This window comes from Meriones unguiculatus, chromosome 8, assembly GCF_030254825.1.
Source record: "Meriones unguiculatus strain TT.TT164.6M chromosome 8, Bangor_MerUng_6.1, whole genome shotgun sequence".
Classification (NCBI taxonomy): Eukaryota; Metazoa; Chordata; class Mammalia; order Rodentia; family Muridae; genus Meriones; species Meriones unguiculatus.
In genome coordinates, this window is record NC_083356.1 from 113,528,478 (window position 1) to 113,546,257 (window position 17,780).

Here is a 17,780-nt window from a genome sequence, read left to right on the forward strand (position 1 = left end):
GGGATTGAGGTCAAAAAGCAAAACAAACAAACAAACAAATCCAAGTGATAAGATTGTGTGGGTTTCAGCTATTCTTCATACACTCAAAATGGAGAAGCCGAGGTTTTGACTGCAACTTTAATTTCTTTCCAGGTGGCTCCGAGTGTGATGTGCTGGGCAGAGAAGAGTCCACAGGACTTGAAGACATGCTCTCCTCGAAGCTGAAGCGGGCTGTTCTGTAAAGCAGCCTGGCAGAGCTACACCACAGGGCACCACACTTTTCATCTGCCTGAAGGAGCAATAAAACAGATTAAAGACCTCCACCCTTGACCTTATTAACCCAAGTGAATACCATGGCAGCATATGGTTCAGACAGGTCAGTAGAATTCTGGAAGGTAAGCACTCGTCACAGGAATTTTCAACAAAACTAGGCTTCCTTGATACAGGTAAGTGACATCACATGGCAGGGGCTGGAGCAGTGGTCCAGAAGTTCAGAGTGCGGCTGGTCTTGGAGGACCCAGCACCCACAAGGTGGCCCTCGACCATCTGTAACTCCAGTGCCAGGGAACCTGAGGCCCTCATCTGGCCTTCCTGGGCACCGGGACTGCACACAGTACACAGGTTTACACACAAAACAAACACCCATGCCCATAAAATAATTTTTTTTAAATCACAAGCTGTTTTGCTGGGCAATGAGTATTTGATTGTGCTGTGGGTGCCCCTCTCTGCTTCTAGTGTGTTGTTTTCATCTTGAGGGGTCTTGCATCTTGCCAGGTGCTTTTTTAGATCAGCTAAAAAAGTCATTTAATTTTTCCTTTTTTGTTGATGTGACTGACATAGCACAGTGATTGGTAATTGTGTATTTATCTGTCCTTGCATTCAGAAATATCTCTCACTTTGTCTTGGCGTATAATTCTGTTACTATGCTGTTGAATTAAATTGGCACGACTTTTCTAAGGACTTCTGCATAGGTGTCCATGAAAAGTGTTATCTTTGGGCTTTTGTTGATACCGTGGTTTGATTAAGCCGTCTGGATAATCCTGATCTTATTAAATGAACTCTAAATCAACTTTTGAATAGCCACACTTATGAAAACGTTTTGGTAGTTCTAAGTAAGACAGGTTTGATTTTTTTTTAGCTACATGTAAGGGTGCTTTACCTGCATGTATACCTGTGTACCATGTACAAGCCCAGAGAAGCCAGATAAGCGCATTAGATACCCTTATTAGAACTGGAATTACAGATAGTGGTGGGCTGCCTTATGGGTGCAGAGAACCAAACCCAGGCTGTCTTGACTATTGAGCCATCCTTCCAGGCCCTTAACAAGCTTTAAAGTAATTTCCTTGCCTTTAATTTTTAAACTTTTATTATTTCTATATGTGTGCGCATTTGCGGTGAGCGAGTGTGGATGTACATGCCATTGGGCCTCTGTGGAGGACAGAGGACACCTCTGCAGAGTTGGGTCTGTCCTTCCACCCTCTCATGGGTTCTGGGGATAGGATTCGGGTTCTCAGGTTCCCAGCGGGTGCCCATTTCTTGCTGACACCCCTTGGCAGCCCTGTGAGTTATGTTTAGAAGTGTCTTCGTTGTCCTAACTCACATTTCTCCTGGGCTTGATTTAGAACTAACTTGCTTCCTTCCACACATTGCTACCAAAGTACCTTTATGTGCTGGGCATTTGAAAATAGGAATTTTTAAAAAAGATAATCAATTATTGGCTACGCTTTTCACTAGCTGAGAGTTGTCTGTCATGGGGTAGACCTTCCTGAAGGTTAATGCCTGAGTATGCTCATGAGGGCATGCCAAGCTCAGTGTGTTTGAAATTTTAAAGTGAATTTTTGAATGCTAAAATGTTAAATATCATGCGCTTCAAATGTGTATAACTTACCGAATTAGAACATCTTCTCTGGGATTATATAGATTATTTTCCCATTGATCCATCTAAAATTTTTTTTTTTATCGGATTGAAGGGTGCAGATGTAGCTGGAGAAGTGAGGTGGTTTGGAGAGAGGTAGCAGTGTGGTGTACCTGATAGAAAGCAGGTCATGATGGCCTCAGGAGCGTCCAGCAGCACTGATCCCGAAAAGTGCATAGACACACGCTGGCTGATGGTGCATAGCTGCTAAGCCTTTGCTCGTAGCCAATGAGCTGAAGTGACCGCTTTGATCCTGGGAGGCTCTGCTTCCTCATCAGCTCCTCTGGGATGTTTAGAGGCTCTGCCCTTCTAGAGGACAGGCGCACACAGAGGTCAGAATTTGGTTCATCTCACTAGAAACAAAGAAAAATTGTGTTCATAACTAGAAAGTATTTGTTTTAATGAGTGGTTTTTTAAATGCTGTTATTTTAAATTTCTCTCAAAGGATTTCGATTTAATTTATTAACATGAGTAGGTAGATGATCAAAAACTGAGAATGTGTCATGTGCTTAGGTGCTCTTCTCTATGCGAAGGTCCGGGAACTCTCCCACAGGGCTTATGAAGAGCTGGCTGGGGTAGCCTCGGTGTATCTCACCCACGAAGTCATCAGCAAGCAAACAGAGGATGTCCAGGCAAGTCTCAATTTGGTAAAAGCAATTTTATAGGAGTAGAGAGACTCATCAAAACCCAAACAAAATACTTCTGAAAACACTGTCCAAATATTTAGCTTAATGAATGATGTTAGAGCTTGATCCAGGGCTAAAAATCTAGTCAAATTGCAGAGGTGAATAAACCACACATCTTTGTCAAACAGCCTCTGGGGAGCCCGCTCTGCAATTTTGATTTAAATAAGAGCAGGAAACAGTGAAAGTACATAAGGTCCTTTTCTCTGGTTTGCTCCTGCAGAATTATTTTGCTCATTGAGATTGTCTCTGTTGTTCTCCTTTTGGAGCTCCTGTTCCCTCCAGGTCTTTCTATCTCCCTCTTCTTTCATAAAATTCCATTTATTCTGCCCAAAGTTTGGCTATGAGACTCAGCCTCTGCTTCAATACCTTGATCAATAGAGTCTTTCAGAGCCCCTCTGTGGCAGATTCCTGTCCTGTTCCCTGTCTTCTCCTGCTTCCGATATCCACTGTATTTGCTCTTCTGAATGAGGATTGAGCATCTTCCCTTGGGTTTTCCGTGTTGTTTAGCTTCTTTGGGACTATAGAGTTTAGTATATTTATCCTGTATTATATGTCTAAATACTGAAATCCCAAACAAGGACTAGCATGGAGAAGACCTAAAACCCCTGCTCAGATGTAGCCCATAGACTCAATCTCCAAGTGGGTTTCCTAGTAAGAGAAGCAGAGGCTGTCTCTGGCATGAACTCAGTGGCAGGTTTTCTGATCACCTCCCCCTGGGGGGTGCAGCCTTGCCTGGCCACAGAGAAAGACAATGCAGCCAGGCTTATGAGACCTGACAGGCTAGGGTCAGATAGAAGGGGAGGATGTCCTTCCCTATTAGTGGACTAGGGGAGGGGCATAGAGGGAGGGAGGGTGAGACTGGGAGGAGACAGGGAGAGGGTCAAAGCCAGGATACAAATTGAATAAATTGTAATAAATAATAATAATTAATAGAAAATATTATAAACGAAAGCACATGGATTGATGTCTAAAACTAAACAGTACAGACAAAGAGGCTTTGGAAACCTCTAAGAATGAAAGATGCAAGCATCTGTTCCATTTCTGCATCCAGGACCCAGAGTGTCCTGTGAGAGTCAGGTTCTTGTCCCACTGAAGGCAGACTGGATCATCTCCAGTGTACATAAGGGCATGTCTGAGGCTGCAAAGCTCTGCCAATTATATTACATAGGCTCTCCTTTTCCAAGCTTACAATCCAGTAGTCCCCCCGACCACTTTCAGATCTATATAATCTACAAATTAATTAAAGTGCCTGTCATCTGAGACTCAAATAGAGTTGATGCCAGTCCTGCTCCACGAGCCTGCATCCTTCCCAGGGTCTATGGGCTGAGACCTGTTGCCCAGCTCTTCCTGAACTTTCCTGGTTTGCTTTCCTTGGAATTAGATCTGTGTGAGCGTCATCTTCCTGCCTCACAGTCGCCATTCCTTGCCTCTGACCCACTGCTTGGGTATTGGAAAGAGTGATTGCCCATTGGTTATGCGACTGTTCAGCATCCCCCATCTCAAGAGTTTATTGCTTGTAGAAAGTTTGAGAAATGACAGAGATATTGCATATCAAAAATGTATATAACTTCCAGTTAAATTTTAGAGAGCCATACTTCAAATTCAAACTGAAATACCTTACTTCTAACTGGGTTAAGCTGGTAAAACAAGTTGTTCTTTAAAATGGCATTCAAAATTATTTTGAATTTTTTTTCTTGATTGAACAAGCAGAACTTTTTGTTTTTCAGCACTTACACCTCCCTCCTCTCGTTCCTCTAAGGAGAAAACATGGAGGCACTCAAGCCTCAACTGGATGGTCCTTAATAATTCCAGAAATTACAGTTTTACATAGTTTTGACACTCTGTTATTTCTAAATATGAGCAATTATACTTGGAATCTGAGCAAGGAATAAAATGTGATAAATTTTAAAGGAAAAGTTGGCAGCAGTAGCTGGAGGAAGAAAGCAACATCAAATACTTGAGATTTGAAAACTAATTAACATTGACTAAATAATTACAGGTTTATAAATATAAAAGAGCATTTTTCCTTTTTATGTAAAAGCCAATTAATTTGACTCTTGACCCAATTTTTTGAGCATAGTTGAACACAGCATCTTCTAACTTTATTTTGTTTTGTGTTTTTGAGACGAGACGTGCATAGCTCAAGCTAACCTTGAACTTGAGTTCTTCACCTTGGAGCCTTCCCCTTTGCTGTGATTACAGGTGTGTGCCACCATACCCAGCTTCTTTTTCAACTTTCAGTCACAGAAGGTTTGTTAAAATTGTGTAGTATAAGCAACATAATTCATTCATGCAGCATACATTACACATCAGAATCCCTGCTGTGTGCGGGAAACAACAACAAAAGAAGACATGAGGGGCTGGAGAGATGGCTCAGTTGTTAAAAGCGTGCACTGCCTGAGTTCAGCTCCCTGCATCCATACCAGCAGGCTCACAACTCCCTAGCGCTACAGCGTCAGGCAACCTCACACATCTGGACTCCGCTGGCATCTGCGCTCACAGGTACAGATGACCTGTGCTCATCCACTCCCCCCAATACCCCAAAACTCACGTAATAAAGATAATAAAGTTTAAAATGGAGATTCCTTTGCCCCAGAGACAGACAAGACAATATGTTGTTTTAAAAATGGATCAAGTGCTTAATGAAGACACTAGCAACTTAATACAATGTTAGTCACTGACCATTGATTCTGGAATTTAAGTTTTCTTTTTTAAAGCAATTGTCATCATTATGTCAAAAACAGTCAAACACAGTGTGTTCTAACTTTCAAAAAGAACTTGTGATACAAAGACATACGACTTTAAACATAGTATATATGTTCATATATGATATATATTAGTATATGCACATATACTGTATATTAATATATACACTATATGTGTCCAGTTTTATTTCATTAGGTTGAGTTTCCTGGTAACGGTCACTTGAAAGCTCCCTTGGACCCTACACCAAGCTTTTCCCTAGAGATAATAATCTGGATCTGAATGAGTGTCCTTGAGCTTTCAAGCATACACCTTAGACAGCCTCACAGGTGACATTTGAGCTCTCAGAATTGACAGGAGCCTACAGAAACAAGAACAAGTCTTTATTAAAGTGAAGAAGCTTTAACAGTGTCTGCTAAGTGACTTGGAAAATGAATAGGCCCAGTGGAATCAGGACTCTGCCTGGCTCCAAGGGATGGTGCCCTGAGGTGGGCACTTAGGGATGGGTTACAAGATCTCCCTTCTGGACAGGATGAGGCTCCCGGCATTCTAAGAGCCCTTCTTGGAGAAGTTTTTAACATGCCATTGATGTAGGAGTAGAGACGTGCTTGAAAGCAGTCATATACAAGCTTTAAAACAAAGACTATACATAAAGTTATAGGGGATTCTCTGTAATGAAATATCAAAGAAAAACCTTAGAAGGAAAATGCAGAAGGAATGAGCAAAAAGTAGAAGAAGCCCGATAAAACATGACTATTGAATTTTGTTGATACATTTTGGGATTGGTGATCTATTCCTAATTAATACAGTCAATCAATGGTATTTTTAGCACACACTAGGGGGATTGAGTTCTGATGTATTATGTTCAGTTTTGCATCTAAACACAAATTTCACAAGGCAAGAGAATATAACGAAGCCACATTTATTTAATTCTTTTTTTTTTCTTGCAGTGTAGCTCACATTCTATTGCTATAGCTGAAATAAGCTTTCAGATATGAAGCCCAAAGAAAACAGAAATGTCATTTAAATATCTAGATTTATTCCTAAGAAGAGTAATTTCCATTAGTTTGCTATTAACTCAAATCTGTATCCATGGGGTTGATCTTCTTAGGGTAAAGGAGAAAGAAAGGAAAGGAAGGAAGGAAGAAAAGGAAGAAGGAAGGAAAATGATAGTTATTTCTTAAAAGTTTTGTTTAGTGTTTACCTTATCTTTATAAGCAACTCATAAGCCTCTCTTTTTGCCCCCCCCATCAAATTAACTAGGCAGAATAGTCTTAGCTAGAGAATAAATTACATAAAGTTTTACTGCGATATGATGAAAAATGATGTACTTTGAAACATGAGAAGTTGATATCACAAAGATTATGTGTAAGGTTTACATTTATGCGTATGCATATGTGTGTATGTATTTATGTGTGTTTGTGTCTGTGTGTGCACACGAGCACACATGCACATGTGCCATGTGGATGTGTGGAGGTCAGAAGACAACTTGTAAGACTTGGTACTTTGCTTTCATCATGAAGGATTGAACTTAGGACCCTTGCAATGATGTCTTTTACTGAGCAGTTGTTCTCCATTAAAAAAGATGCCAGTGAAAGAAAGGCAGTTGTGTATCGTATTAGTCTGCAGTACTTGATCTGTTTAGGAACAAGGATTCTGAGGTGCCAAGAAAATCAATAAGACATTAATTAATGATCAGTCAACTAGACAGTAAAAGCTCGTATGTCCCTTTTCAACGATTTTGCCATAAATGCACGTAATCAACACATGTCAAAGTTGGGTATTGTAGCTATTTTCTTATTTTTGTATTAACATCAAAGCCTAACTCCATGCGGGGTACTCTGTCCAAGAAAGATCTCATGATGCCAACCTCCTGCAGCAGTTTAAAAAGGAGGGTCTCTGGAGTGTCACTACCCTACACGTCTGTGCATTTTATATACCAATTCACTACAGACGCACTCTTCAGCTAATTGCTACGGTTTTGTTTGTTTGCTTGCTTGTTTGTTCTGAGAAAACCTTTGTGTGACCCTATCATCCAACAAAACGCTTGAAAATCTTCAGTGTGTCTTCACTAGGAATGGCAGCCATGAGCACCCAGCGTCCTCCCCTAGCATCCTGCTCAGGCACACAGGGCTTTGCAGAATCAGAGTATCTATATGGGTGGCAACCCTGAGCGCAGACACCAGAGGCTGGGAGATGTCAGGACTCTAGCGGCATCTGCAGGGTGACTGACCAAAGACGTTCACTGAAAGCATATTTAAATGTTTCCCCTGTCAGTAACTTATATAGGATAGGTTAAAGTTAATCTTATAAACCAACTTGCAAATAGAAAGGCTATATTTTATCAAGCCAAGTATTGACAATTAATTTAACAATAAATTTGCTTCAGTTATGCTTATTTCTTTTGCATTTTCTATTGCTTACTGAGCTGGGCATTGAAGAGAGAACAGTGGAATTCATCTCTATTAAATTCTGAACAACTACCAATACCACTTAACTCTTCAAAGGTTATTTACTTTGTATCTCAGCTGTAGCCCCCTCCCTCATTCCCTCCCAATCCCACCCTCCCTCCTTCAACTCCTCCCTGCCCCTTTCCAAGTCCACTGATAGGGGAGGTCCTCCTCCCCTTCCATCTGACCCTAGCTTATCAGGTATCTTTAGGACTGGCTGCAGTGTCCTCCTCTGTGGCCTAGCAAGGCTGTTCCTCCCTTGCGGGGGAGGAGGTTGTCAAAGAGCCAGCCACTGAGTTCATGTCAGAAATAGTTCCTGTTCCCCTTACTAGGGTAACCCACTTGGATACTGAGCTACCATGGGCTACATCCAAGCAGAGGTTCTAGGTTATAGCCATACATGGTCCTTGGTTGGAGAAACAGTCTCATAAAAGACCCCTGGGCCCAGATATATTTGGTCCTTGTGGAGCTCCTGTCCTCTTCAGGTCATACTAACTCCCCCTTCTTTCATATGATACATATGAGTCTCAGCATCTACTTTGATACACTGCTAGGAGTTGAGTTTATAAATGGAGAGAAAGTGCAGCAACCATGAAATTTTTGGAGAATAAGGCAACAGAAGAGTTTACAGTTTATTTTAAACCTGGAACAGGTTGGTTTCACATTTGGAATTATTTCCATTCTAGCAATTAGCAGTGTGAAAATTCACTAATGTCATCCGTCAAACATGGCAAACCACGGCATTAGACCCCCAGGAACTTCACATGCTAGTACAAGCTCAAGCTGAGAATACAGAGAAGGCACATCTAAGATGACCAAACCAAAAAAGAAACTGAAAATATCCATACATACTAACTCCCCCTTCTTTCATATGATTCCCTGCTCTCTGCCGAAGATTTGGTTATGAGTCTCAGCATCTGCTTTGATACATTGCTAGGTAGAGTCTTTCAGAGGCCCTCTGTGGTAGGCTCCTGTCCTGTTACTTGTTTTCTCCTACTTCCAATGTCCATCCCATTTGTCTTTCTAAATGAGGATTGATCATCTTACCCTGGGTCCTCTTTCTTGTTTATCTTCTTTAGGTGTACAGATTTTAGTATGTTTATCCTATCTTATAGGTCTAATACCCACTTATAAGTGAGTATATACTGTGTGTGTCTTTCTGCTTCTGGGATACCTCACTCAGGATGGTCTTTTCTAGATCCCACCATTTGCCTGCAAATTTCATGATTTCCTTGTTTTTAATTGCTGAATAGTACCAAGAACCATGTATGGATGTAACCTATAATCCCTGCTCGGATATAGCCCATGGTAGCTCAGTATCCAAGTGGGTTCTTTAGTAAGGGGAACGGGGACTATTTCTGACATGAACTCAATGGCTGGCTCTTTGACCTTCCCCTCACTTCCCACCCCCCGGAGGGAGGAGCAACCTTGCCAGGCCACAGAGGAGGACATGGCAGCCAGTCTTAAAGATACCTGATAAGCTAGGGTAAGATGGAAGGGGAGGAGGACCTCCCCTATCAGTGGACTTGGAAAGGGGCAGGGAGGAGATGAATGAGGGAGGGGAGAACTGGGAGGGAATGAGGAAGGGGGCTACAGCTGGGATACAAAGTAAATAATATGTGATTAATATAAAAATAAAAATTATATTTAAAAAAGAAACTGAAAATACCTAAGGATCAGTGACTCTTTTCAGAGCAGGTGTCTTCACTGTGACCTGCTGTTCCTAAGGCTCTGGGGGCTCTGACTAACTAGGTCTAAGTGGCCCCAGAGATGGGCCTCCTGCAGGGGACTCCTCAGTTAACCTAACGTGCTGCTGGGGCAAGAGCCATGGTATTGACAAGTTCGAACAACTTCATTCGGTTTCATTGCTGCGCTTGTGCAAGCCCCTACACACAACGCTCACAAGGATGACTTTTCAGACAGTAGACTATAGCACAGTTACACTCCCGGTTCATCCGCTCTCAGGGGTTAGCTGACACCCTCCTTAAGTTGCACTGGGTCACGCTTTGTTCCTTAAGCCTTTCCCCCTCTTCTGGTTTACTCTGATGGAGATGGGCTCCTCCTGGTCTCCTCCAGCTCCTTCTCTCGCAGCCACTGCGCCTTCAGCTGACAGGAAGTGGGAATTAGTTCTTTAGAAACAGTTGATTGTATTTATACCTGAAATGAATGATTACTGCGATCTTCCTGAGGGCTTCTCAACACCCTCAGTGCATATTCATCCTAAGGAGGGGCTATGTTTTTGTGTGTAATTGATTATAATTATATTGAAAAATTAATTGCTGTATTGTACAAGAAAATTATATCTGGCTTCACTCGTTGACAGAGTATCTTGAGAATAGAAGCTGACGAGCGTACTCATTTTCAGGAATATCAGTGTCAGATTGTTCTGCAAGGAAGACGCTCACTGACAGTGGGTTTTATATAATTCAGCTTCTTGGGGGAAACAATTTAGGTAGGCTTTGTCAGGTTTTGCTATGTGATTAGGGTCAGAGTATTGCATGAATATCCTCCAAATGTTTCCAGTAAAATGTTGAATTAAGTTTTCATGCTGCTAAATGAATTAGTTAACACCACTTCTTAACTGAATACCAAGGAGTCATTATTCTGAAACTCAGAGGCTAATGATAATGACTGACATTTATTAAGCAGTTACTACATGACACATACTTTGTAAGCAACTTTTATGAATTATCTCATTAAATCCTCATAATAACATTAAGAACTATAAATATATTCCCATAGAGATATGGGAGCAAAATTACTTATGGGTTTTGTTGTGAGGCTTGAGGAGCTGAAACAGTTCATGACGACAAATAGTGAAATTGAATAAACTATGATGGTTATCATCTTTTAGTTTATGCACAACAAAAGGGAAGTGGTTAATGGAGTTTTTAATGTGTGTGTATGTGAATATGGAGGCCAGAAGAAGACTGAAGGTATCATCGTCAGGAGCTTTGTCTACACTATTTCTTTTGAGCTAGGGTATCTCATCACCAGTTAGGCTAGACTGGCTAGCCAATGTTCCCCAGGAATCCAGCTGTTTCTGCCTGCCCAAGGCTAGGCATGTATGTCACCATACCTGACATTTTTTTGCATGGGTCCTGGGGATTGAACTCAGATCCTCACACTTGAAATACTTTATCTATTCAGCTACCTCTTCAGAGTGTTAAACTGGCTTCCCTTCAGGCAACGAGTAATTTACCTCATTTTGCTATTTAGATCAGTATCCCGTGAGGGTGGTCTTCTTGTTCCTCATGGAGAACAAAAATTGGAGCTTTCTAAAAATAAGTTTTTTCCTCTAAGTTCAGAGACCTTACTTTTAACTGGTTTTGCTAGAGAGACAGGTTTTCCTGAGAAATGACATTGGCTTGTTTAACAATATCATTTCTTGATATTGTTATAAGTATACTAAGTCATACTTGCATCTTTCCCCACTTTTCTTTCTGAGACCATATGTGGTCTTACTATGTTTGCTCTTCCTTCTGGGTATTCTACTGTGCTACTGCAGAATCTCACAGTTACTGTCTAGTTAGCACCGCTCCCCCCACACTAGGATAGCCAACATCTGTTAGAGTCATCTACATCATCTTCACTGAAGAGCTCCATCTCTCGGGTTCTCTTCCAACACTGAGGTTCAGAAAGCCGTAGCACAGGCAGCACTGGGCAGCTGTAATACGCAAACTTCCCGCCCCAACAATGAAGTAACTTTCCCATCGCAAATCGCTATTGAGAGTCCTTAGCTGTCTTAGGCTGAAATGTGCAGGCCGCATGGAGGACACGCCAGCAGTTCCTTCATGCCAACCTAGAGGAATCTGGACAGCTCACGTAGACACAATGCTCTGTAACTAATACTGAGTTACCCATCTTTAGCAGAGATTCCTAACCCCTGGGCAAACTCTGGAAGCCTGCAGGAGAGAGGCAAAGCTGAAGCAGGCCTCACAGCGAGGCTGAAATGGACAGTTGGTTTTCACCGGGAAATGAAATAGAAAGTCACAAAGTGACAATCCTACGTACAAATAAAAATATGTGAGGCAACAGGTTGATATTAGCTACCTGACATTCATAGAGTACCACTGATGCTAACATAATTGTGTGATGTTTATAAAGATACATGCACCTGCAGGAATTTCGTTACACTCTTTTGTGAATATATTTGCCGTTATTTGAGGCAGATAGTTGGAATATTTTTAATAGATAGATTGCTGCAGCACTGTGCAATTAGTTCTCAAATTAGCCAGTTATTAAGCATTAAGGAAAAAAATACCTAAAAAATTTAAAGTATCAATTTTAGTGCATTAAAAAATATATCTCTCAAGTAGAAAATTACATATCTTAAAAACATTGATTTTTTTTTTGTCTGTTTCTATTAGTTACACATACTAGTTTCTCCCCCATAAAGAGAAGACAATCAAAGCCTGTTTGTGTGGTGTCTGGGCCCCTGCAGTGCTCTCCTTCCTGCATCCCCGTCTTTCTCCTTGGAGCTATTCTCAAGGCACATTTACCCATTTCCTCAGCCCTGTGGCCGTTCTCACAGGAGCAGTGGCCTTCGGAGATAACGGCCCCATTCCAGGATGGTTCTCCTCTGGCCACTTCCATTAGAGGTGTATTTCAGAAGTAATGGCTGGGTTTTCTTCCCCGTTCTAAATGCTTGAAAGAAATGTGACTTCATTTCTATTCATGTAGTTTAATTTTTTCCTCTAACATTTGTAATAATTTTATCTTACAGTTCTAATGTCTAGGACATAAAGCATGTTTTTAAAAGAAAAACAAAACCTTTCTACATCCTTTCCACTTCCTCCCTTTAGTCCTTGTAGGCAACAGTCTGTATTTGGTTTTTGGTTTATTTTATTTTGATTTTGTTTTTACTTCAAAATTACCAGTTATGTGTATGTTTATCAGATACATATATGTTTTTTTTCTTATTTTATTACACAAAAAAGTGACACAAAGTCTAAACTCTTTATTATTTTGTTTTCACCTAAAAAGCTACATTAGCAGTCAATCCATACCATTTCATAGGAACTTCCTTGAACTTATTTTAATTGCTACAAAAGAGTATATTATGAAGTAAGTCTCTAAGTCTGGGGCCAGCCTGGTCTATATCTAGCAAGTTTCAGGCTATCCAGAACTACATAGAGAGAACTTGTCTCAAACAAGTATGTTGTGTTTTCTGCACTAGCTGTCATGAATACTGAGTGAGATGAGGTGTCTTGATATTATATCTGTGATCATAAATGGTGCAACACCAATTTCCTACCTTAACCCTCAAAGATGAATTTCTTGATGTAAATTTCTGAGTTAAAAGTTAAGAGGCCCCTTCTGTAGGGATTATACCATCTCTCAGTAAAGTCCCTTTGGAGAAAACACTTTTGGGCACAGGGACCAGGGAAGGATTAGGATCCAAACTGCAGCATGCCTCCAACTGTTGAGTTACAGCTAACCATAACTCCCCAACTCTCCGTTTCAAAGTCTCCCTGAGGATAGTAAACATCCTTGCCTTCTTCCTTGGAAGAACATGAAGGATCTTGTGTTTCTGCATTAAGACGGCATGCTGAAAAAAAAAAAAAAAGACGGCATGCTGTCTGTGATGGACTACATGAGAATATACTATGGGATAGATAGGCATGTTCTAGCTGTCTTACGGCAGAAGCCATTCCTCTCTGTTACCTTGAGCCTTTCTCCTCAAGCCCACCCTGGGAATGAATACTGGAGCCTGTTATTGCTTATACTTTATATTCTTCAGGGAGAGAGACTTATCGTAACCTTCTTCGCTAAAAGGGCTTAGGAATTGTTGCTTGCAATCCTCTGAAACACTTTACATAGCACTGTGTGGGCTGCTCTCTCCGGGGTTGACTCAGCACCTTGTAGAACCATTTCTTCCTGATGTTTTCGTGGATCGCGGACATGTCCTCTGTTTTGAATGAGTTCATCTTTAGAAACTATGCTAAGAACTTGTACAAGAAATGGTCCGTTTCTTCTTGGTTTCATATTTCACTTCGACAGAGGTTAAGGGCATCATCTGGTTTTAGAAATGTGTTTTCTTTTGGTCTGAAAATTCTCTATCAATTACAATGTATGGAGCTGGAGAGATGGCTCAGAGGTTAAGAACACTGGCTGTTCTTCCAAAGGTCCTGAGTTCAATTCCCAGCACCCACATGGTGGCTCACAACCATCTATAGTGACATCTAGTGTACAGGCACACATACAGGCAGAATGTATAAATAATAAATAAATCTTAAAAAAAGATGTCAAAAAATTACAATGTATATTATTATTTTCCATTTTCAAGGATTAAATTAGTTTATCGTTTGCTTCTTGATTCTTTTCCCTCAAGAAGTAGGAGATTTTTATATGTGACGTGGCAGTCTTGCTGGCTTCCAGGTTGCGGTCTTTCCCGAAATCTCCAGCTGTAATCCCCACGTCCTGAGGCCTGGGATTACAGGTGTCATTTTATTTATTAACTTGACCCTCTTAATTCCTTTTCTATGCCATTCATTTTTGCTTTTGTCTTTATATTCTTTGTATTGCTTTTGGCTTACTTTATTATTTGAATTCTAAATTTTGGCCTTTTGTGTCCTGCTTGTTTGAGACTACCTCACAGCAGATTCCTGGACCTCTAGTTCTTATTCCTGGGACCTCTTCCATGCTGTTTCCAGAGCCATAGCCAACAGGGTTTGTGTTGGGGATCTATTAATTGTGCACAGTCACCCCAACATCAATTTTTACATTTTACCACCATTTGTATTTGTTTTACTTTTACAACTGTCTATTCAGTTTATGTGTTCATTTATTGATTGGAATTTTTGCTTTCCTAGTGTTTGGTTTTTGGGGTTCATTCCATGGTCTGGGTACTAACCCCTTCTGATGTGTGGTTGGCAACAGTCTTCCCTGCCTGTACACTGCCTCTTCGCTCGGGTGTTTGCGCCTTTGGTGGGAGCAAAGCTCTGAGACGCTGCAGATCACCAAGAACATTTCTTCAAAGAGCACACCCGGTTACAGCACTCGCGAACGACCCAGAGAAGCTGCTTCAGCAAACCTTTCTAACTAGATCAGACATGAAATTAAAAACATTTATGGAATTATTATCTGTTATTTCATAATTTCCTACTTCGGTGGCTGATTAACTAGACAATTATGCTGTAATTAGATTCTTGAAATGTTAATTTATGTGATAATTATTTTAACATCATATGGTTGGTGAAAAGTAAGTTGGTCCATTGGGTGAGCTGCCTCTTACCTGTCCCTTCTTTCTTGCTTGTTCCCTCACAATCTAGCTGCTGTTGGCTCCGTTCTAATCTAAATACTGAAGTTCTGAGGTGATCATTCCACCAGCGAGCGATCCCTTCTGTTAATTGCTGGCCCCTTCGTGTTAGCTGGCAGGAAAAGAGATTTGTTTACACTAGCAAACTGCATGTGAATTTATTTTTAAGTTTAAGTCAAACTGTGGCGTTAGAATTACTCGTATCTCAGGAGTATAGATCAGTACACATATGCTTCTATTTGACAATAAAGGGAAATCAATGCATTTTAGTATAAGCCTACTGAGCCAGACTGCCACCACCTCAAGCCCTGTTGGGAAATAGTCAGATCTCCCGTGAGAGGCTTTTACCACCCCTGTTACTCATTAACAAGGCACAATTGACTCTTAGAAGCTCTCTAGCAGTGTGGTTAGCTGAGAAGTTTGCTTCTCCTGTTTGGGCTTTACCTTTCCAAAACTTCAGTTGCTTTCCTGCTTAAAATAGTTGTGAAAATCTACAAGACTGTGGCAGGATTCTGGGCTCCTACCCGCATTGAGAACCACACCATTTCCACGGCACTGAACTCAAAATAGCACAGATGTGAGTCTGGGGGTGACATCCCTGAAGCTCTCGGGAGCCTTTGTGTGGAGAACCCCCTGATTAACCTCACCCTTCATGGTTCATCGACTCCCTGATAGATCAAGTTTAAACTAGTACATATTAGCACATTTGTTACTAACAGCGGAGCAGTTGGCCATTCTGTTTTACACTGCTGCTTCATTGCAAACTGGCGAGCTTGAAAGGTCTCTCCCCCGCGGTCTGAACTGAGAGGTTACCAGGGGACCCAGAAGCCAGTCAGTTGCATATTAATGTTGACTCGTGCTTCTATTTAAATCCTGGATTATCTACGGGGGAGGTACCTATATTATTGTACAGTTATGAATATGTGCTCACCACCACTGTGAAATTCATTTGTTTTTTCTACGGGATGGGGATTTAAATGTCTCACTATAGTTTTATATTAATCAGTCTGTCCCTGGATGAGGTCCTGACTCTGATAGCTGGTGTTGTATCATGCTAAAATTTCGATTGCTGAGTCCTTTGTAGCTGCTAGTCTGACATACATTCTCCTAGTCTTTCTATATTTCCATGTTGTGTGAAAATGTTCTCTTCAGTCCGGAAGGCACGCTAGCCCCCTTTAAGTTACCTGCCGCAGGAGTCACTCCTTTTCTTAAGCTTAAAGGACCACACCTTCCCTGCCCCACTCAGAGGCACTCAGAGTGTCTGAGCATTTTCATATACTTGCAGTTCTTTTCATGGAAAATTGGCTTACAGAATCATCTGGCAATAGTAAGTGGTGAATTTTGCTTTGGCTTCATTGCTCATCAGTGCCATCCTCTTGGCCACCTGCTTCTCAGCATCTTCCTTTCTCTTGTGAGATGATGAAGGCTGAATGCCCAGTGGAGCTGAGGGATACCACACTGAGTCCAAGACAGGGTTGAAAAATGGAGGCCGCTTTGCAGAGCAAACAGCTCCATATACACTGAGGACAGCCAGCATCTCGCTCCAGCTGTACTGCCTGCTTTGTGTTATGGTTGATTTGTTTCCTGGAAAGTGAATGGATTTAAGTTCTGAGCAAAAGGATTGGCATTTATTTCCTATGCTGCTATTAACTTAGAAAATAATTTGATAGCTCTTAAATATTTTCTACCAACTTTAGCTGTGTAGATACAGAGGATCAGGGTGAGGTAGAGGCTGAGCCCCATCAAAGTTTGAAAAGGTTAACCTGCCAATGAAGAAGCAGTTGCCTTTTCCAAGTTTAGATATCTGTCACAAAAACCATATTTGATAAATTTCTGCTTCTCCATCAAGTATTTGTCTTAGCATTTTCATTTTACTTTAGGAATTAACATAAGTGTTTTATGCTTCTTGTCTGTTTTATCCTATAGCTTTTTGGAAATTATTTTATGTTGCAGCTTGTCAGTGATCATTTCTTGATTAGATTTTTTTAATGCAATTGAAACCTCAGTGTTATATTTTTATTTTCTGAGTATATATCAGTGTATATATGTATATATATATATATATATGTATATATATATATATGTAGATTGAGTATCTATTATGTGCCAGATACATTGTCGTCTACAGACTAACAAAGGTAGCAGAAAGCAAAGACACAAAGCTTTGACTTGAGGGAATCATGTCCTAATACAAGAGAAATGTAAAGGATCGAATAGTGTATTTCCAATTGCTCAGATGACGGTCTGTGCTATCAGGAAGTAGAAGAGAGGTATTTGTCGCTGTGGCTTTCTTGTAGTGATGGACTGTGCGGCAACTGCAGGACCCCGGTGTGGCTTTTGAGTCAGGGCGTTCTATCGCAGCAACAGAAACGCAACTAGGATGGTGCGTGTATTCCCATCACCGCGATTCACGGTTCTTCATGCTTTCCCACATGGGGTCAAACAACCGAATGGCGTATCACAAAGTAGATACGCACATTGTAACACATCCACCCGAAATCCTTTGGCATGTACCTTTGAACCAGCCATTTCACAAATACCCACATCCCATTGTCCACCAAACTCGGGTGTGGCTGGTCCACACCAAAAAGTTCCTAGATTTTTAACAATGTATTTTTGTTAATGTCTACTAAGACTCTTTCCTTTAATTAGACACATTTCAGTGATATGCCCTTTCTTTCCCCAGTTGTGTTCTCTTTGACACTGATTTTGGAAGAGCCCAGATTGATGGTCCTATGGACACATTAGTGGCTGTAAGGATTTCTGGGGCAGCTTGTCTAATCACA

General features: G+C 41.0%; 1 protein-coding gene across 1 annotated transcript in view; it reads left to right on the top strand.

Annotated features, from left to right (window-relative positions):
- Positions 1–17,780, top strand: part of Cerkl (ceramide kinase like) — a 102,566-nt gene that overhangs the window by 40,593 nt on the left and 44,193 nt on the right. Inside the window, 2 exon segments of the mRNA XM_021643317.2 lie at positions 133–207; positions 210–374. Of these exon segments, the coding sequence (XP_021498992.1) occupies positions 133–207; positions 210–374 (240 nt within the window).